This window comes from Notamacropus eugenii, chromosome 1 (assembly GCF_028372415.1).
Source record: "Notamacropus eugenii isolate mMacEug1 chromosome 1, mMacEug1.pri_v2, whole genome shotgun sequence".
In the NCBI taxonomy this organism is placed as follows: domain Eukaryota; kingdom Metazoa; phylum Chordata; class Mammalia; order Diprotodontia; family Macropodidae; genus Notamacropus; species Notamacropus eugenii.
Window position 1 is genome coordinate 240,513,095 of NC_092872.1, and position 22,404 is coordinate 240,535,498.

Below are 22,404 nucleotides of genomic sequence, written 5' to 3' on the forward strand. Positions count from 1 at the left end.
TACAAGAAACCTTAGGGAACATTTAGAGTCCAATCCCCTTCTCGTACCTCCAGTTTTCTTAAGTTTTCAAAGAAAAAATAAGTGACCATTTTCTCCCCCTCCCCACAATATAAAAGAAAGAAAAACCCTCATAATAAACACACAGTCATACAAAACAAATTCACACATTGTCCATGTCCAAAAACATGTCTGATTCAGCATTAAGACCATCACCTCCCACGTTGGAGGTGGATTGCAGTTTATTCATCTTCAGTCAACTATTTGAGTGTCAAACTCAAATAGAAAAAATGCCTGGGGGCCACATATTGACTTGGAAAACTACAAATCAGTATCATTCACATGACGTTGAATTTTTATTTATTTATTTATTTTTGTTAAACATTTCCCAATTACATTTTAATCTGGTTTGGGGCCACTGGCTGGGAGTTTGACACCTTTGCTCTGGACCACCCTCACCCCATTTTGCAGAAGAGGAAACAATCCCAGAGTGGGAAAAGTAACTTAGCAAAAAATGAACTTAACTAATATTGAACTTAAGAAACTTCATCTTAGTTTGAAATAATTACAAGATGGTTATAGTTTGGTGAGCAAGCCCAATGTATGTTAACACTTAGCTGAAGAAATACCCTGTACCTTTTACCTCCTCCAACAGATCTTTTTGAGGCAGTTAATTGTCTGCACCATATATCATCACCACTATCCTGTTTGTACAAAAGACAGATTAGCTGCAATTAATTGTGGATAGATCATTTATATCTTTTTAAAGCTGATGTTTCTTAGAATAACTTTGCTTTCCTGTATTCCCATGTATTCTTTAATCTTGTTGACATAGTCAATCAGAATAGAGAAATCCTTTCCTTTGATTTTGTTGTTTTTCTGTACATAAAAGAAATCCCACAGTAAAAACTAAGCTAGGTTAAGTACTCTCTGTGTGGATCACTCTTGCTGACAAGTTGGAAATCTTTTGACTTGACTGTGTCCAGGAGTTTTTTCTTTTGATTTCCACGACATGCCCAAAGTCCCACAGAAAGTGATGTGGATAGAAACCTAGGTCTTCTGACTGCAAATCCAGCCCTCTTCGCACTGGATGAAGCTCTAGACCAGGTTTCTATTTGTGTAGACAGATAGCTTCTGCCTGCATGCACACAGAGAATGTCTGGATAGACCCTGTACACTTCCCCAATATGGAAGGAAGAGGGGATGGGGAAATAGAAGGGGGACATTTTATAAAACTTTTATAAAATAATGAAGAGTGAAATGAACAGAAGCAGAAGAACAGTTCATACCAAACTGTGAAAACAAAACTTAGAGAGCTGTAAGAACTATGATGGACAAGAAACCTGAAAAAATATAGGACTTTATCTATTCTTTACCCATTTCATATATACATACATATATATGTATTTCATGAATTTTTTTTGCTTTTACACTCCCCCAAAGCTCTGTCCTGGGCTCTTTTTTTTTTTTTTTGGATGTACCAGAGATTTATCATCAACAGGCAGATTTATTATTATTATATCTACTTATCCAACCTCTGGGCTCCAGTTTTGATGTCCAGGCTTGCATTGTCTCCCACCTATTGGACATTTTGTCCTGTAGACATCAGCAGGCACAAACTGAATTCATTATCTTCCCCCCCCCAAATCCTTCCCTCTTCCTAACTTCCCCATTAACCATCAAAGGCAATCACTCTCCTCCCAGCCACAATCTAGGTGTCATCCTCTACTTTTCACTCTCTCATTCTCCTCCCAGCTCCAGTCAGTTACCAATTCCTGTCAGTTCTCTTGTCATGACACCTCTTGTTTATGCCCCCTTGTCCTCTGACATTGCCATAACACTGGTGAAGGCTCTCATCACCTCACCACCAGTCTATCTCACTGGCCTGCTGGTTAGTCTCCCTGTCTCCTCTTTTTCCACTTCAGCCTAAACTCCATTTAGCTATCAAATGATCTTTCAGAAGCAAAGATCTGACCATGTCACTCCCCAATCAATGAGCACCAGTGATTCCCTGTGACCTCCAGTATCAAATTTGTCCAACTTTTCCTGTTAACATTTTGCTTGTACATAGTTACTTGCATGTTCTCTCTCCTATTAGATTAGGAGCTCCTCTGCCTTTCTTTCTATCCATAGTGCTTAGCACAGTGCCTGTCAAATAGTAGACTTGTAGATGAGGATGAACTGGAGAAGAGAGATTTAAGGAAGGGAGATCAATTAGGAGGCCATTGTGATAATCTGAGCAATAGTCTCCTTTAGGGCTGCTGTGATTGGGATTTCTCTAGAGAGAAATTGCCCAGCTTCACAGGCAATTTGTTTTTCCGGTAGAAGCTCTGTATTACCAGTGTGATAGCTTGTACATCTGAGAATTCATATAAAAAGATATCAACCATGAAATATATGCTCAGAAGAGCTGGCAGTCAGCCAGATTGCAACACAAGGAATAAAATGCCTGAGCATAGCGCTGATACCCAGGGAATGTAAAAGATACAGAGGAAGGTCTCTAGCACAGTGGATAATTTACCTCCCCACCCCGGTTAATTTTTTATTTTATTTTAATTTTTATGTATTTTCTATTAGCTTTTTAAATTGTTTTTTCATATTTAATATTTTATTTCCCCCAATTACATGTAAAAACAATTTTTAACATTTGTTTTTAAATTTTTTGAGTTCCAAATTCTTTCTCCTTCCCCCCCCCCATTGAAAAGGCAAGTATATTGCAAAACATATTTCCATGTCAGCCATGTTGTGAAGAAAACAGACCCAAAAAACCCCAAGAAAAATAAAGCTTTGATCAGCATTCAGATTCCATCAGTTCTTTCTCTAGAGATGGACAGCATTTTTCATAGTAAGTCCTTAGGAATTAGTTATCTTGGATCATTGTATTGCTGAGAATGGCTAAGCCATTCACAGTTGATCATCATTACAATGTTGCTGCTACAAGTGCACAATATTCTCCTGGTTGTGCTCATTTCACTTTGCATCATTCATGTAAGTCTTGTCAGGCTTTTCTGAGAGTCTCCTGCTCATCATTTCTTATAGAACAATAGTATTCCATCCCAATCATACACAGCTTGTTCAGCCACAATGGATAGTTCTTGATGGAGAAATATGGACTATGAGAGAGGAAGTATGACTTATTGGGTTGAGAACTGGCCTTGGGGTCAGAAAATTCTCAGCTGAAGTCTTGCCTCTGACACAGAGAGGTGGGTAACAAATCATTCAACCTTTTAACTCTCTAGGATTATAAATTACCAGTGAAAATACAGGTAGGTGGTGCACCACATAGAGTGCCCCAGGATAGACCTGCAGTCAGGAAACCATGAGATCAAACCAAACCTCAAACACTTACCAGCTGTGTTAACTCATTTCTGTCTGCCTCATCTGTAAATTGGAAATAATAACACCTCCCTCCTAGTGTTGTTGTGAGGATAAAATGAGACAATATTTGTAAAGCACTACGTAAGTGCTAGCAATTGTGAGTATTATAATCTCTACAGAGTTTCCATACTGATAAAATCTCCACCCTGGCCCAAAATACAAAACAAAACAAAACAAAAAACACAAAACAGGATGAGAAGGTGGGAATGGCTTTCAGTCTTCACTGTCTAACCCATGTTGAAGAGTTCACAGACTCAATGAAGTATTCAAATATGCAGGCTTATTAGCAGTTTATATTTCTTCCTTCAAGAATCATTCAAGTACTTTGACTATTTCTTCAGTGAGCAACACTGTTCTTTTAGAGATATAAAAATTCCTTGGCTCTTATCAGATATGTTCATGGGACCTAGAGCTGGAAGGAAACTTACAGGTCATCTGGTCAAACTCCCACATTTTACAGATGAGTAAACTGAGGCTCTTGGAGGTTGGGACTTGTCCAAGGACATTCAAGTGGTAACCAGAGACAGGATTTGAACCCTGGTCTTCCGACTCCAAGGTCCATATTCTTTCTGTTGCACCACACGGTGTTATGACATTTACTTGAGTAAATCTGTGTTTTCATGATTCCACTGAGATGAGTATTCCTTCTAACCATATGTTTATATTACTATTTTTACCCAAACTGTTATTTTTTCCATTTTTGATATGTAACCTGTAGCTCAAACCCTTTTGCATAGGATCTCTCCCTGGGTTGTAGAGATATTGCTTTTTGTTGTAAAAATAAATCCTTTTGTCTTCATTCAGCAGGAATGAATTAGCTTATGCCAGCTAATCTTTGAAGTATACACAGAGATTTTCTATCTGCTTCTAGTCCAAACCCATGGAAACTTTGGTGAGCCTACTTCTGATTGTTAATGCCTGAGGAGTTCACACTGGGTGATGATGGAAATTCTAATTGACTGGAAGAAATAATGACTCAGGAGGTGTTGAGCTGGGACTGAGGAGAGGGCATTTGGTTGCATTTTCCTACCTAGCTACCATGTGTCTTTGAACTGTTTCTTTTTTCCATCTTCTTTCTCGATCTGAGAAGGGAATATCCAGATGACCTGGTAAATTAAGGAGATCCACAGGTCCCATTCGGGGTATCACCAGTGACTGGAAGTTATAGCAGTGCCCACCAGAATGGTGGGCTAACAACAACAGGGCTAACAACAGAAAGCACCTGCAAGTGGGTATGGAAAGACCCGTCCAGGGGATTATAACTGCTTCAGGAAGTGAGACTTCTAGGTTCAGAGACAAGTGTCTGCTGCTGACTGAACGGAGGCACTGACCCACAGTGGCCCAGCAGGGCTACCTATCCAGCAGGTAAGGAGAAATTCCCAAGGACTCAGCAAAGGGAGAAATGGAATTCTAGGGCCAGGAATTACCCCTTTGCCACATTTTTTCTCAACTACTTCATAGACCTTATTGCCATTGTACTTTAAGGTTTTTTTTTTAAAACTTAATTGTTAATTTTTAGTTTTCAGCATTCACTTTTATAAGATTTTGAGTTCTAAATTTTTCCCTCTCCTCAAGATGGCATGCAAAGTGATATAGATTATACATATATAATCATATTAAACATGTTTACACATTAATCATGTTGTGAAAGAAGAATCAGAACAAAAGGGAAAAACCATGAGAAAGAAAAACAAACAAAAAAAGGGAGAAAAGAGGATGCTTTGATCTACATCCAGACTCCATAGATCTTTCTGTGGATGTAGATAGCATTTTCCATGATGAGTTTTTTGAAATTGTCTTAGATCATTACATGGCTGAGAAAAGCCAAGTCTATCAAAGTTTGTCATCATATAATATTACTGTGACTGTGCATTGTTCATTAAATTGGAGCTTGCTCTCTTGAATAAACCCCCATTATTGGGGAAATATTTTATACCAACTTTTTTTGCTGTATCTTATTAATAAAAATCTTTTCTAAAAGCTAATGGAATTTGGCTGATTGTTTGATAATAATGAACATACCACACTGATGGGGGCTCAGGAGCTATGGTGTTAAAAGCCACATTCCTTAAAAATCATCCTAGAATCCTGAGGGGAAGAGCAAGTTGGGGCATCCTCTGGGGACCTCAGCCTGGGAGTTCAAATAACCAATTGGGCAAGAAGTGCTGCAGGGGATGTTAATTTGTATAATCAGTCATTCCATCTGTGAAGAATCAATATTGTATTTAATCCACTTGGCAACCGAAAGACACCATGGATAAGAAGGCAGTGGTAAATTTACCAGCAATAACTTGGGTACCAAGGAGTGGTGTACAAAAGCGTTAAGGACAAATACAACCTGAAAGAATTGGGCTTGGGGACCAGGAAGGGAGAAATTGCCTAAGTGTTACACAGGTGTCCTTGAAATATTTATTTATTTATTTATTTTTACTTTTTTTTACTTTTTTTTTATTTTTTAATGTTTAACAATCACTGCCATACAATTGCGATTTTATCCCCCCCTACCTACCCCCCATTACCCCCCTCCCTCCCCACGACTGCATACAATTCTGTATAGGTTCTACATATACTTTCCTATTGAGTATATTTTCACTATAGTCATGCTATGTAGTCAGACTAAAATAAATGAAAGAAATCATATAACAAATCAAAACATGATACACAAACACATACACATACACAAACATGATCTGCTACATTTTGTGAGTGACTTCCATATTTCTTTCTCTGAGTGTGGAAGGCATTTTGCCTTGAGAACCACCTTTGGGATTTTTTTTTTTATAAGAAGTTTTTGCGTTATTACAAAAATCCAAGTCTACCAGAAAAAACTCTCACACACTGTGGTCGTTGCTGTGCACAAAGTTCTCCTGGTTCTGCTCCTTTCACTCAGCATCAGGTCATATAAGTCCTTCCAGGCCTCTCTGAAGTCTTCTTGTTCATCATTTCTTATGGCACAATAGTACTCCATTACATTCATATACCATAATTTATTCAGCCATTCCCCAATTGATGGACATCCCCTTGACTTCCAGTTTTTGGCAACTACATAGAGTGCTGCTATAAATATTTTTGTACATGTGGAACCCTTTCCCATTTTTATGATCTCTTGGGGATATAGTCCTAGTAGCGATATTGCTGGGTCAAAGGGTATGCACATTTTTGTAGCCCTTTGGGCATAGTTCCAAATTGCTCTCCAGAATGGTTGGATGCGCTCACAGCTCCACCAACAATGAATTAGTGTTCCAACTCTCCCACATCCTCTCCAGCATTTATCATTTTCTTGTTCTGTCATGTTTGCCAATCTTATAGGTGTGATGTGGTACCTCAGAGTTGTTTTGATTTGCATCTCTCTAATCAATAGTGATTTAGAGCATTTTTTCATATGATTATAGATAGCTTTAATTTCTTCCTCTGAAAATTGCCTGTTCATATCCTTTGACCAGTCCTTGAAATATTTAAAGTCAACCACCAGGAGGCATATGGCACAGTGGAAAGAGCACTGGAGTTTGGAGTGCTGGGATATGAATTCTGATCCTGGGCTCTGCCACTTGCTACCTGAATGACCATAGACAAGACATTTCACCTTTGTGGATTTCTGTTTACTCATTTATAAAATAAGGGGTTTGGAGTAGATGACCCTGAAGGTCCCTTCTAGATCTGTGATCCTATGAGCAACTGTTTATTAATCTCTTCCATAAATGTAGATTAAGTCATCCCATTCATTGGGAAAAGTCTTGATGCAGAATTTATGGATAGACAGGCAAGGAAAGTGTGAGAAGGTGAAAAAGTGTGGCTGGAGGGTAACATGCAGCAGTGGAGGGCTCCCACAAGAGACAGCACAGACCCACGGATATAGTGAACAGAAGTAAAAATGCACTTTTTCTCAAAGGGATTCTCTAGCTAGAGATGGAATCACAGTCGGCTGTCACAGTTTCAGAATCTCTCTGGTCCAGCTTTCATCTTGCCTGAAAAGTAGTCACTCAAGGTTTCCTTCAAATTAAATGCCTACTGTGTATCAGGGCCTGTGCTAAGCATGAAGACCCTCTGGTTAGAGAATTACATTAATGAGAGTGTTAAATAGCCTTGAGATTGGTGATTGTCAACCTGAAAGTTTGGTTAAAAAAGGTGAACAGGCTAAATGCATATTGTTTATTCCTTTAAAGCTAGTGATTACATGATCATGGAGCCAGAAGAAACTTCTAACTGCCTGATAGAAGAATGACCAGGCTTAAATACACTTTACCATGAGAAAGGAATTTTCTTAGTTGTATAAGTTGTAGATTCAGTGAGATAAGACTATTAACAAAGTAGTGTCAGTTGGAATTTATGATTCCAGGATGTCTGAATTTCCTCTATATAGCACGTCTCTGTGATACAAGATAAGGAAAAAATCCCACCACTCTGGTTGCAGGCATCCTGTCATAAACAGGTCTTTGAAGTTGCTGACACAGAAAAGGACATTTTTAGAGCAAAGCAAAACAGTCCGATTGATTAGTTCAGGCTTGAGCCCTTATTAAAGTCCAAAATTTAAATTAAATGATTATCAGGATCAATGCAGGGACTATAACTTAATCTCTTGGCAGAAATAATAGATGACAAGTGCAGAATGACATAGTTCACTTATCTCAGAAATAGTGATCTCAACCAGATCTGGTGGCTCAGGCCTATAATCCAATCAACCAGGGAGGCTGAGGCTGGTGGAACTCTTGAACTCAGAGCTTCTGAGCTGTAGCAGGGCTAAGATTGATGGAATGTCTGCACTAAGTTCAGTAAGAAGGTGGTGAGCCCTTGGCACCAGGTTGGTAAACCTGCCTAGGCTGAAAGTGAACCATATCAAAGCTACCCCAGAATGAGTGGGAACAGAACAGTGAGTTGTCTCTCTGCTTCCAGCCTGGGCCAGATATGGAGAAGTAATCTTTAAAAAAAAGAGAAAAGAAAAGAAAGGAAAAGAAAAAAGAAAGGAAGGAAGAAAAAGAAAGAAAGAAATATTGATCTATTTCTGTTGCCCACCCCCCTACCCCAGGGGGAAAGGAAGGAAATAAGAATAATGTTCTTCTTGCCTTAACAACTAGAATTCCAATCACCTCTAGATCAAGGGTTCTTAATTTTTTTTCATCTGGTGAAGCCTATGGTCTCCTTAGCATAATGTTTTTAATTATCTGAAAGAAATGCTACGTTTCACATAAGGGTTAATAAAAATAAAGATGTCTTTTTTTTTTCTTATGCAAGCTGATGAACCTTCTGAAATCTATCCACAGATCTTAGGTTATGAACACTTATCCTAAAATCACAAGAATCTTTCCTTTATGTTAGCACAGCTGCTTTAGGATTCTCATTTTCTTTAGGTCCCCAGCTCTTGGTATGTAGCCCAGATACAGCTAGTGTAGTCAACACCTCTGATCCCTTTTCTCCTACAAATGGGGAGCCTGACTTCTGACCCTAGCCAGTCTCAAGTTGTCAGCCTCATGAGGACTTTGAAGAAAAACTCCATCTTGGGCTTCTTTTCCCAGCTCAGGGCATCAGCATCATGTTGATAGAGGTCATAGGCTTGGCCCATATGATCGAAAATTGAACACAATCCCTTAGCCCAAGTGACCCCCTCCCCAACACTACTGGAACAACAAAAAAAAGGTGATGGAGGAGTGAGAGAAGAGAAGGTGAAACAAAGGGGGAAATAAATTAGTAAAGAATATAGTGCAGCTCATTGAGGAGATAGCTCAGGCAGCCTTTATAGGTGATTTTTCCTAAAGAAGACCCTTAAGATTCCATGGTCTCAAGTCCTAATACTGTTACTTCCTATTATCTTGGCACTCTACAGGATGGCTAGTTTGTGTTTTTAGTTAAAGAGCCGACTGATTTCTAGCTGGTAAAGCCCGAGGGTGGGGAAAGGTAAAGCTAAAACTCTAGTTGGGAGGAGAAACATTTCTGGGAAGTGCTTCTCCCAACTGGGTATGTTGGGAAAGAGCACCAAGCTTTTTTCCAGACACGGTTCAAAACTACTGCCATATAGCGAGGTAATTGTAGTCAGTCTCTCTCCTCAGAGAAGGGGACAGGTACTAATGGGAATGGGAGAGAAAAAAAAGGAAGCATCATTTTTCATCATTCCTAACAGCTAGGCTTTGAAGACCACTTGGGTCACTGGCTACATTTACATCTTCTTGAACTGATGAGGATAGAGGGACTGTGGTTCTTAATTACCCTCCCTGCCTCCTCACATTCCTCACCTATAGGACAGTTCTGGGAACTTTTTTTTTTCATATTTTGATACTTATTTCATTCTAATTAGTTTACTTTGTAAATTATGTATTTTGTGCATTAAAAAAAAAATTTTCAAGTAAGTTTCCATGGCAGAAAAAAGGTAAGCTCCTGCTCGAGAGCTGCAGATTTAAATCCAGACTGCAAGTTGTGTATTAATCTCTTTGTATTAAGTCTTTATAAAAGACTCTGTATGAAAACTGATCTTATACAAGCAGACTTTTGTAAAGACATTCAAATATGATAACTTTGCAGAAGCTTCTTTGTTAGTTTGGAGTTCACAGTGGGGGCATGAGAGATAAGTCCTCAGCTCCACTTTTTCCATCATTTAGTAGTAAATGCTTTCTAAATGGGTGGTTGTAGTAAGTCTCCAGTAAAGACTTACAAGATGCAGCCAAACTTATTGGTGGACACTGATGTCAGCCTCACCAAGTGGCCTGATTGTAAGATCACAGTGCTTGGGTCTCTGCTTTTTTAGGGGAAAAATCTCCATTTCTAGCTATGGGGTTCCTTCTAAATCTTATACTGGCCAGGGTTTTCATGAATCCCTAAACACATCCAAGTTCACATTTGTGGTCCTGGTTTTAAAGCAAAGGACATTCAGGCAGAACTCATCTCCTTCTCCCTGCCATGTTTTGAAGCACTTGTTTTAACTCTCAAATGACACCTCACACCTGTCAGATTGACTAATGACAAAAGAAAAATGACAAATGCTGGAAGGGATGTGGAAAAAAATGGGACACTAATGCATTGTTGGTGGAGCTGTGAACTAGTCCAACCATTCTAGGGAGAAATTTGGAGTTATGCTCAAAGATCTATAAAACTGCCTTTTCTTTTACCCAGTAATACCACTACCAGGTCTGTATCCCAAAGAGATCAAAGAAAAGGAAAAAGAATCTATTCATACAAAAATATTTACAAAAGGGGAAAAAAACCCTATTTGTACAAAAATCTTTTTATGGTGGTGAAGAATTAGAAATTGAGGGGATGCCCATCAATTGGGGAATGGTTGAACAAATTGTGGTATATAGTTGTGATGGAGTACTATTGTGTTATAAGAAATAATGAGCAGAATGGTTTCAGAAAAATTTGGGAAAACTTATAAACTCATGCAAAGTGAGCAGAACCAGATGTTATACACACTTACAGCAATATTGTAAGGATAATCAACTGTGAAAGACTTAGCTTTCTGATTCAGATGATAGCCCAGTTCCAAAGGACTCTTGATGAAAAATGCTCTCCACTTCTAGAGAGAGAACTGATGAACTTGAATGCAGATTGAAGCATATTTTTAAAAAACTATTTTGTGTTTTTTTGCAACATAGCTAATAGAAATGTTTTGCGTGACTTCACATATATAATATCAAATTGTTTGCCTTTTCTTTTAAAAATGCTTCTTTTATTGATTTGTTTTCAGTTTTCTACAATCACTTCCATAAATCTTAGATTTTCTTCCCTTCCTTCTCTGCTCCCTCCCCAAGACGGCATGAAATCTTATATGGGTTCTACACATACATTCTTATTAAACGCATTTTCACATTACTCATGTGGCATAGCAGAGTTAAAGTGAACGGGAGAAACCATGAGAAAAACCAAAACAAAACATAACACAGGAGAAAATATTCTGCTGCATTCTGCAATCCAATTCCATAGTTCTTTCTCTGGATGTGGAAGGCATTTTGCCTCAAGAGTCCATTGGGAGCGTTTTAGGTACTTGCATTGCTGTGAAGGGCTAAGTCTACCAGAAAAATTCCTCCCACAAGGTGGTTGTTCCTGTGTACAGTATTCTCCTGGTTCTGCTCATTTCACTAGGCATCAGTTCATATAAGTCCTTTTAGGCCTCTCTGATGTCTTCCTCTTCATCATTTCTTATAGCACAATAGTATTCCATTGCATTCATATACCACAACTTGTTCAGCCATTCCCCCATTGATGGGCATCCCCTTGATTTCCAGTTTTTGGCCACCACAAAGAGTGTTGCTATAAATATTTTTGTACATGTGGGACCTTTTCCCATTGTTATGATCTCTTTGAGATACAGTTCTAGAAGCGATATTGCTGGGTCATAGGATATGCACATTTTTGTAGCCCTTTGGGCATAGTTCCAAATTGCCCTTCAGAATGGTTGGATCAGCTCACAGCTCCACCAACAATGAATTAGTGTTCCAACTCTCCCACATCTTCTCCAACATTTATCATCTTCCTGTTTTGTCATGTTAGCCAATCAGATAGGTGTGATGTGATAGCTCAGTTGTTTTAATTTGCATCTAATCAATATTTAGAGCATTTTCATATGACTATAGATAGCTTTAATTTCTTCCTCTGAAAACTGCCTGTTCATATCCTTTGACCATTTATCAAATTGTTTGTCTTTTCAAGGAGAGGGGAGGGCCAAGAGAATTTGGAACTCAATTTTCAAAAACTGTGAATTTTTTTACATGTAATTGGGAAATATTTAATGAAATAAATATAATTTTTAAAAAGCCCTTAACTGTCTTCTAAGCTTGCCCCCCACAAATTGATGACAGACACAGGTGTGTTTTCCTTCACTTTATTTCAGTGGTAGAATCCCTAGACATTCCTGGAGCAAGGAAATCTGTATTTGTGGCTGCCTACGATTAGGCACAGCACCAGGCAGACTGTAGCCGCTACCCCTACCATCAACAACAGCAGCAGTTCTGGCCATTCTGGGATGTCTGAAAGAAAGTAGAAGAGCCCGTAGTTAAAAATGTCATGAACCAAGCCAGATCCTATGTTGAGCCAGGGCCTGTACTTACCTCCTACATTGTTCTCTTCCCCCAGTTTTGGTCCATTCTCAGCCTCAGATAGGACCAGAGGCCCCAACATCAGATCAGCCTCTAATTCTGAAGGGTTACCTAGGAGATGAGAGCCGAAGGAGACAGTTTATTGTCAACCCAAATTCCTGTGTTGAAAGTCCTTCAGAGCCTCAGTCCTACCTAATTTATGATCTGTTCTTCTGATATCTTCAGTCCCTATCCAACTAGTCTTTTCATTAACACCCTGCTAATTAATGCTCCTAATTAGCAGTCTCTGAAGTCCATTTCAGTTGAAATTACCTAATCTGAACTGACTCCTGTCTAACATTCACTTACCTTTTACTGGAAGGTCTCCAGTGACGGCAGGTACTTGTCACCTCCTTAGAGATCCCATTCTATTTTTTGGGGGGGGATCCACCATTTTGGTTATTAGACTATTTCTAGTCATTTTCTTTCCTTCCTTCATGATTGGGGTTCATTTCTTATCCTTTTAATAAGTTGCTATATATGCAGTACCTACTAAGTGCCAGACCTTGTGCTCAACGTCTTTCGTATGTTCTCATTTGATCCCGGAACTAGGAGGCAGAGGTGGCAGACTATAAAGGCAGAATGTTCTGTTAAAGGCATCTGCTCCACTAAGTTTTTAAAAATTTTTTTTTTTATATAAGGGGGTGTTATATTTCTGAAATCTGAGGTTGAAAAAAATAAAATAAAATTTGAGATTGACAAAGGCTATCAATGAAATGATTTAAAAAAAATCAAAACCAGATGTAAACCCCTGGCACTCCAGCCCCTACCTGTGCTTTTGCTGTTACGCAATCTTGTCTGTATCAGTTACAAACCCCTGACCACCCAGCTTCTTGAGACAATCGCTTCCTTTCCTTATACATTCCTTATAGAACTTATAAATAGTTCTTTAAGCATCTTTTTATATTTCAAGACAGTTGAGATCTATCCACCCCTCAGATCTTACCAGACTGGGTAGACAAGTCTCTGCTAATGCTCACCTGGTTCCTGATTTGCTAGGCTCCGTTTCCTGGAGGATGAGAGGTGTGTGCAGGTTCTTGTCTTGCAGCAGGTACAGATGTCACTAGGGCCTTCTACAGGGACCCACCTGAGATAGAAAAAGGACAAGTCACTCTGGGAATAAGCCATTTTACCCATGAGCCTCAGTCCTGTCCTCCATAAAATGGGGGACATGTTTTAAGTCACAGAGTGCTCTATAAAATAGAAAACTGCTCGCCCTTATCCCCCCCCCCATTCCCCTCACCCTGAATTCTCAAGACACTCACATGTCAGTTGTTAAGTTATAGGAACAGGCTTTGTTCAAGGGGCTGGGGACCTGGTCAGTGGTTGTGACTTTTAGGTGGCAGGTGATATAGATCTAGGAAAAGGAGGGGAATGGGGTTAGGAAGGCCCAGTAATCCAGAACCTGTAGCTTTCAAGGGAGGGTATTTACCTCATTCCTAGAGTCTTGGGCAAACCTGAAGGAGTCTACCATGAAACGCAGTACATTCTGCCTGGGCCGAGGAGAGATGAAGATTGAGGAAGAGTCAAGTGACTGTCCATCTACCAGGCACCTGGGCATAACAGGCCTGTATCAGATGCATCTGAGGTCTATTCATTCCCCCTTCCCCCAAGTCTTGGCCTTTCTCTACCCTCTTACCCATTGAAGTCAATGATAACATGGTAGGGGACAGAGACTGGGTCTGGGGTCAAGGTGGCTGTGCAGCGATCAACAAAGAGCCTCAGGGGCACATGGTAACCACTGTAGACCTCAGCCTGAATGTGGATCAAGTCCCCTAGCTGGAAGGCTGAAGAGATCCTCTCTGTACTCCAGTCATCTAAAAGTTAAGGAGAGGGAGAACAGGTTCATCTTTTCATTTCCCTCCCAACCCCCTCACCCATGAGAACCCCACCCCTAAATCACTGTCTCTCTTTCTCCCACCTGCTCCCTACCCCCTACCCCTGACTTTGGAATTTCTGGTGCCTTTTCATCCTGGAACCTCCCTTGGAACCCGGGGTGAGTGTAGTGGAACTCCTTGTCCTGAAACATTCACATCCCTGTGGCCTTCTCAAACTGAAATATTTGTCTATAAGGCCTGCCTTCTTCTCCCACTGGAGAGTGCCTCCATTTTGTAGTTTCTTAGGCTAGCCTTCATTTCCATGCCAGTCACATTCCTGGTTTCTGGACTTCAAAACCATGCTCCCATGCAGGGTGCTTTCATCTCTCCCCTTTATCCTCCATCAGAATACAAATTCCTTGAAATCAAGGACTTGGTTTTGCAGGCTCAGTGCCCATAGTAAGAACCCAATTCATGCATGTTTCTTGGTGTCCCATACCTGCCATGAGGCGTAGGGAAAACTTGAGCCGCTGCTCCCTGGACAGGGTGGAATGGAAAGGGACCCAGGTAGGAAGGATGGCTCTGCTGCTCACATTGTCTCTCCTAGAAGGGAAGGAGTGAGGTCTGAGACACTATGGGGTGGTGAAGAGGCTCCCCGGAAGGGAGGGCCCTACGCCCCAGAGTCCTGAGGAAGAGCAGCTGTAGACCCTCTGGGGAAGGCCTGAGCCCTTGAGGTTACCCTACCCCATCCCTTACCTGGGGTATTGACACCGGATGGGGACTGAGACAGGACTGCTTCTAAGGACCACTGGGCTCTGCGAGAGGTTTGGTGTATAATGGAGCACAGTACTGTAGATGAATGAGTCTGGAGTCATCTGGGGGAGAAGAGATAGTTCCCAATGTGACCTTGTATCTATAGGACCCTGTAGCTCAATGACTAGGGGAAATGACCTGAATTCATACTCACAGGGCAGGCCTGCTACCCTAACTGGGGTAGCAGGGCACCCTGAGGAAGAGACAGGAGGTGCTTATGTGTCAGGCAGGGCAGACCACCTTGGCTACCATCATACCCTCAGACTCTAATGGAACATTCCGGACTCTCAACCCAGGAGCTTTTGCACCAGCAATGTTCCCAGTCCAGCATCCACAGCCATTATCCTGGGAAAAAACCCCTGTCAAGATACAGTGCAATAGTTAATCCTGCAGGAGCTATATCCATACCTATTGAAGACCCAGAAAAGAAAGTTCCTGCCACCAGAATTCTTAGTATTGTCAGATCACATCAGATATGATTTTATAAGTGCAAATGACATTAAGGAAAAGGCATCAATGTTTGCTTTGTTGCTGTCCTTTAAGGATCTGGAGACCTTTCCATCTGCCTTGAAACTAAAGCCTTCCATGTGCCTTGATTCCCCTATTAGAAAGTGAGCTTCTTGAGGTCAGGGAGCCTGATTGATCTCTTTGTATCTCCAGCTTTAGCTTAGTACTTTTCTTAATCATTCATTCATTTATACTAATCCAGGAATACAGAAATCAAATAATCCCTGCTCTAAGGATTGGGAGGACAGGAGTTGGGGGTGATGTGGGGCATCTTGATGAGTCAGGGATGGTGCTAGGACCTGGGGATAGATCCTCCAACTCAGCCCAGAGATTGTGTTCACCTTTGACCAAGAAGAAACTGAGGCAATCAGGGTTAAATGACTTGGCCAGGGTTACATAGCTAGGAAGTGTCTGAGGCTGAATTTGAACTCAGAACTTCCTGACACCAGGACCAGAGCTACCTAGCTACCCTTATGGTGGTCTTTTTGTTGAGTCATTTCAGTCACACTGGACTCCTTGTCACCTCATTTGGGGCTTTCTTGGCAAAGATACTCTTTGGGGCTTTTACAGATGATGAAACTGAGGCAAATAGGGTTAAGCGACCTGTCCATGGTCACACAGCTAGTAAGCGTCTGAGGCCAGAATTGGATTAGGTCTCCCTAACTTCAGAACCAGAGGTCTATCCACTGCACTCCCTAGCGGCCTTTCCTGTGGTCTTAACGTCTAACAAATCCTTTGGGCTGCAGGAACCCCTCTAGGGTGGGTTCTTACCTGGAGTTCACTTCCACACTCATGGAGTCCCACCTCAAAGATGACTCTCTTATTCAGGGGGTCTGCGGGCATTGGGGAACAGGCCGAAGGACCCAGGGTCAGCTCTGCAGCCTGGACCAGCCGCCCAGTTCCAAAGAAATCCCTGTTTACACTCACTACCAGCCGGTCATCCTCACATTGCACGTCTACCACAGGGGGTGGGGAGAATGGAGATCCCAGAGCAGGGTGCTGGGTAACCCAGGAGAGGACCTTGGTTCCAGCCCAGTCCCCACCCTGGAGAGCCCAGAGTAGGAGAACAGACGCTAGCCTAGCTCCCAGTGCCATCTCACCCACCTTAGGGGAGGTGAGCTACTGCCCAGGGCATTTATACCTTTCCCATCCTCATCTCATCCCAAACTCAAACCCAGGACACCTGACTCCATCCCCCAGCTGCTCCAGGCTTCATACTCAACTAGGGTCTCAACTGAAAATGAGGAAGAATATGGAGGGGAATCTGCTTTCACCTGTTGGGTGTTTGGAGGTGCTCTCTGGAAAGTGGGCTGGGATTGGAGTCAGAAAACCTGGGTTCAAATCTCTCCCTTCCTTGGGCCTCAGTCTTCTCATCTGTAAAATGAGAGGGTTGAACAACAAAGCTCTTGCACTTTATTCCTCTCCCTGAACTCTGCAGTCTGGCTACACTGGTCTATTTGTTGTTTATTGACACGATGTTCCATCTCTTGACTGAATTTGTGCTGGCTATGCCTAGTGCCTGGAATGCTCTCTCTCCTCACCTCTGACTTCTGGCTTCCTTTAATTCTGTAAAATCCCGCTTTCTGCCAAGGCTTTTCCCCCCTCCCCCCTCCATCCCCCTGTGGCTGAGGTCATCTTCCATTTATGCTGTGTCTGTCTCAAAAGGACAGTTATTCATAGGTTTTTTCCTCAAACAGAGGAGAGATCCCGCTTTGCCTTTCTTTGTGCCCCCAGTGCTGAGTATCATTTCTAGTCCATAGTGTTTAATAGATGCTTTTGGCTGATGGTTCACTGTACCACCCACCTCATTGGACTGTTCTGAGGAAAGGACTTTATAAATCAGAAAGTGTTATATAAGTGTGGCTTGTTACTTACTGGGCTAGTCAGTCATGTTAACACAAGTGGAAGTCATTGGCTTAAAAAAGTGTTCATATAATCAGTTAAGGGAATTGTACTGGGTTGTTAAAAAATGAAGAATTTGAAGGATTCGGAGAAGCCTGGGAAGACTCATATGAACTGATGCAGAGTGAAGTAAAGTAGAACCAAAAAAAAATAGATACAATGACCCCATTGGAAAGAACTAAATGCCCCAACCAAACAGAGATGAATGCTGTGTAATTAAAATGATCAAGCTTCTCCTCAAAGAAGAGATTTGAAAATGTGCTCCCTTCTTTCTTTGCAGAGATGGGGAACTATGAGTGTAGAACATTGCATATACTCTCTGACTCAGTTGATGAACTGGTTGGTTTTACTGAACTAGATCCCCTCCCCTCTCCTTTCTCTTTGTTACAAAGGATATCTCAGTGTGGAATGGGGAGAGATATATTTGGGAATTGTGGCAGGTGACCACAGGAAAAAAGTGATATAAAAACAAAATATATCAATAATAACTAAAAAAAAGAAATGCTCATGTTAGAGTGCTAGGGAGCTTTGGAGGAGTCTTATCCCTTTTTCTCTTTTGCCCCCTCCTCCACGTACTGAAGACTCTAATATTAAGTTTCCTAGAGTTTATTTCTAGAGGGAAAAAATACATATACATGCATATGTGTATATATATGTATGTATGTGTGTATATGTATCTATGTATATATACATACATATGTGTATATATGTACATATACATGTGTGTGTTCAGAAACAAGATACCAGAATAAGGGAACTGGAATTGTGATGAAAAGGAAACCTCCTAGTTTCAGACTGAATGATGCCTAGTATTTTCATATTATTCTCTCTGGGTATTTTTCTTGATCCCAAACCCTCAGAGTTCTTTTCCTTCTGTCTCCCTAGTACCTAACCCTCCCATTCCACCCTTCCCCTAATACCCAACAACAACTCCAGAACAATAACAAACCAGTTTACGATTTATCCACCTGGGTGCTTTCACTCTAGTATGTTGGTTCACCCTGTAATCCCAGGTTTATTCTCATCCAATCAGAAAGCTTCTTGATTGCATGAAGAAGTTTTTGAATGTTCTCACGTTTTTGTCTGATTATCATTCTCGGTAGAATATTCTGACAGCCACCAACTCCAATAGTCACCTAAGATGAGCCTGAGGGTCCTGATTTTTCCTTGGAGCTCTGCTCTCAGGTAGCATTCCATCCGGATGGAGGGTCACTTCTAGGGGTGGCTAGAGGTGAAGGAAGGGTGTTGAATTTGTTCTGGGGGTAGGAAACAGGATGACTAATGCCTACCCCCACCATCCTCCTGATGATGGGAGAGATACCAACATGTATAATATGGTGGAGGAAACATGGAAAGACCAGGGTTGAGTGTCAAGGCTCAGGGAAGGCAATACCTCTGGAGACTCAGAATGCTTGCTGGGCCTAAAGCCAGGGCTTCTATGTCACTGGGATGTAATCTCTTATCACGGGAGGGCTAGGAAGGGAGACAAAGGCAGGCATGACCTTTTTCATCCCATAATGGGAATGATGTCTATCTGGCTTGCAGATAGAACTTGGTGTTTGGGGAGTATTGGGTTCCGTTCTGGGTATTGCCTTCTAGTAAGGACACCGATAAGCTGGACAGTGTTCAGGGGAAGGTGACCAGGAGGTTGAAGGGCCCCAAGTTGATGCCATGGGACAATCAATTAAAAGAAAGGGAGGTATTTAGTCTGGAAGACAGAAAACCCAGGGTAACATGGCTCTTACTTTCAAGTATATAAAAGGCCGTCTGGTACAAGAGGGGTTAGCCCTATTCTGCTTGGTCCTTGAGAATAGAACTAGAGATGAGGGGCTTGATTTTAGGAAAAAACTTCTGAACAATTATCATTGTTCAAGAGTGGAATAGGCTGCTTCGGTGGAGGTGGGTTTATTTTCATTGAGTGGATGACCACCTGTGATATTTCAGGGAAGGGTTGGTTTAGATGGCCTCTGACATCTCACTCTGAAATTCTGGGTTCCTGTGTTATATTTCAAGCCCTTTGGTCATCCTCTGTCCTGTGCTGGGGGCAGGACAACACCTGAGTGCTGAGACATCCAAGAGAACATGGGTGGAACTGGTACACAGGAGCTGGACCATGCCAATTGCCTCTGGTCTGCCCATGCATCTAGGGGCAGAGGAGTCCCTCTGGAAGGAAACAGGCATGGAATGTATTATCCAGGGATGGAGGTACAAAGGATGAGTACTGACTGGGAAGCAGAGACAAAGACTGACGGCAGAGGTCAGGCTTCAGGGAAGCAGCTCCCATCATCCAAACCAAATGGCTGCTGGGGAGATGTTCTTAAAGTTACAGGTGAAAAATCTCACCCAAAGGTAGGATCAACTCTAACAACCAACTGGCAGATGAGTTTCATGTGCCAGGAGTCAAGAAGACCTGGTTTCCAATTCTCCTTCTGTGGACCCTGGGAAAGTCATTTGCTTCTCTGTGACATTCTCATTACCCAAGAATCCAGATACTTAGTTACAGATACTTAGTTGGGATCTCCATTCCTGTATCCCCCTAATTAGACCACACTCTCCCTGAGGGCAGAATCTATTTCTTCATCTCCTCACAAATTACTTTGTATGAATTACGTAAACATTTATTTCATATATACTTATACATCTTCATGGAAGGGAAACACAGTGTATTTTATCTTTGGATCCTTAATGCCTAGCACTCAGCCTAGGACAAGCTTAATAAGTGGGTGTCGATGAACTGATTGCTTTCTCTGTCTTCCTCAGCACCTAGAAGATGCTATTAAGCATCTTCTTACATGTTTATAGAATTAAACAGAACTGAACAGAGAGAAATGGGCCAATGGCTTAGCCAGAGGCTACATAGGTAAACAGTCTTCGGTCCTAATAGTGACTGAAAGCCCCCAAAGCCAAGGTCCTAGCCTGATTGCAGTGGCCTCCCACTCCTGGTGTTCTGAATGGCAAACAGAGAGCCTTTCTTAAGGATGAAGGGGAGAAAAAGGAGAACAGGGAGATATCTGAATACCTGCACACAGATCATGAGATCTGTTTCTTGCTATTGCAGCTTTCCCAGGCTCAGGGGAAGTGGAGATAATGTACTCCTGGTGATGGGGGAGGGAGCAGAGGGAAATAGAGTCATCAGTAGCTGTTACCGCTTAATGTTTTTGGATTATCTACAACATTATCCTGAGCCCAGGAGAAAGTAATAATAATTCTAGTAAATAAGAGGGTTTTTTTGGTTGATTAGTTGTGACATCATTTGGAATTTTCTTGGCAATCTGCTTGGCAGTTTGTCATTTTCTTCTCCAGCTCATTTTACAGATGGGGAAACTGAGGCAAACGGGGTTAAGTGACACACAGCTAGTAAGTCCCTGAAGCCTGACTTGATCTCATGTCTTCCTGACTACAGGGCTGATGCTCTATCCATTGTGCCACCTGTCCCAAATAAGAGGATACAATATCCTTTGATCCAGCAATACTACAGACACTTGACACTCACTAGCTGTGTGACCTTGGGCAAGTCACTTAACCCCAATTGCCTCATGCTGGGTCATCTCCAGTCATCCTAATGAATATCTGGTCACTGGATTCAGATGGCTCTGGAGGAGAAGTGAGGCTGGTGACCTGCACAGCCCTCCCTCACTCAAAACAAAGTCAAGTGCAAGTCATATCATCATTTCTCTGATGGCATGGTCTTCTTTGGCAATGAAGGACAAACACATACACTACTAACAGACTTATACCTCCAAAGTGATCAGAGAAAGAAAAAAAGCCCCTTCTCCCATGTACAGAAATATATACACAATTATATATCTACATGTACAAAAATGGGAGTTTTTTTGGTTGTAGCAAAGAAACTAAGGGGTGCCCATTGTCTGGGAAATGACTGAAAAAGTTATGGTAAATGAATGTCATAGAATTCTATGGTGCTCTAAGAAATGATGAGAGGGATGGTTTCAGAGAAATTTGAGAAGAATTGTAAGAGTTGACAAAGAGTGAAGTGAACAGAACCAGAAGAACAACTTTGTAGACAATAACAAGGATATTGTAAAGGCAACTTTTGAAAGATTTAGGAATTCTGATGGATGTGGCAATGACCAGCCACGATTCCAGATGACTGGTGAAGCAGTTACTCATCTCCTGACAGAGAGGTCAGGACTCAGGGTTCAGAGAAACACATTTATGCACCTGACAGGATAGGATTTTATTTTTCTTAACTACGTATATTTGTTACAAAGGTTTGGTTTTCTTTCCTTTTTTTTAAATTCCAGTGAGGGGTAGGGGTGGGTGGGATGAAATAGGTTGAAGGGAGAGAAAATAATTTTTGTTATTTGAAAAAAAATTAATTTAAAATCATAAGCAGGCCCTAGATATGCACAAGTTCAGCATATGTACAGACTAGTCATGGAAATCAGACACCTCTTAGACTGATCCTAAGTGTTACATTCTTTATCCTTTGAGAATCCATTATTTTTGTGAGTATCTAGGTGCAGCTAGGTGGCTCAGTGAGTAGAGCACCAGGCCTAGATTTCACTTCTAGTTTCAGGCACTTACTATCTATGTGATTCTGGGCAAGTCACTTAACCCTGTTTGTCTCAGTTTCCTCATCTGTAAAATGAGCTGGAGAAGGAAAGGGCAAAACATTCCAGTGTCTCTGCCAAGAAAACCCCAAATGGGGTCGCAGAGAGTTGGACGTGATTTAAATGACTTTACAATAAGACCAACATTCCCTTCACTAATACTTACCCCCCCTAGGACTTAGTGATAATGATAACTAGCATTTCTATAGTACTTTGAGGCGTGCAAAGTGCTTTATTTCTATCTTATTTGATAATTACTTGAAATATTTTATAATTATTGTTATTTGATATATTTTAAATTCTTTGGAAATATTGATAATTACTTAGCATTTTAGTTGATAATTATTTGAAAAAAAT

The 22,404-nt window shown here is 41.3% G+C and overlaps 1 protein-coding gene across 2 annotated transcripts; it reads right to left on the reverse strand.

Moving 5' to 3' along the window:
* Positions 1-12,165: 12,165 nt before the first annotated feature.
* Positions 12,166-16,741, reverse strand: LOC140524717 (zona pellucida sperm-binding protein 3-like). Of its 2 annotated transcripts, none has more exons than XM_072639454.1 (9): positions 16,343-16,741; positions 15,008-15,126; positions 14,751-14,854; positions 14,074-14,251; positions 13,867-13,987; positions 13,700-13,791; positions 13,415-13,521; positions 12,408-12,506; positions 12,166-12,326 (listed from the first exon to the last, which is right to left on the reverse strand). In XM_072639454.1, the coding sequence occupies exons 1-9, from the start codon at positions 16,664-16,666 to the stop codon at positions 12,202-12,204; spliced, it is 1,269 nt and encodes a 422-aa protein (XP_072495555.1). In that variant the 5' UTR covers positions 16,667-16,741; the 3' UTR covers positions 12,166-12,201. The 2 variants fall into 2 exon arrangements, with proteins under 2 accessions (XP_072495555.1, XP_072495564.1); XM_072639463.1 differs by having other exon boundaries at positions 13,867-13,927; positions 16,343-16,699.
* Positions 16,742-22,404: the final 5,663 nt, after the last annotated feature.

What these genes read in the sequence shown, in the direction of transcription:
- LOC140524717 (XM_072639454.1), bottom strand. Translation starts at nt 16,666, where the DNA reads ATGGCACTGGGAGCTAGGCTAGCGTCTGTTCTCCTACTCTGGGCTCTC. An exon ending in ATCCGGTGTCAATACCCCAG is followed by an intron (nt 14,855 to 15,007) that starts GTAAGGGATGGG and finishes CTTCCCTTCTAG; the next exon opens with GAGAGACAATGTGAGCAGCA. An exon ending in CCTAGCAAATCAGGAACCAG is followed by an intron (nt 12,507 to 13,414) that starts GTGAGCATTAGC and finishes CTCATCTCCTAG; the next exon opens with GTAACCCTTCAGAATTAGAG.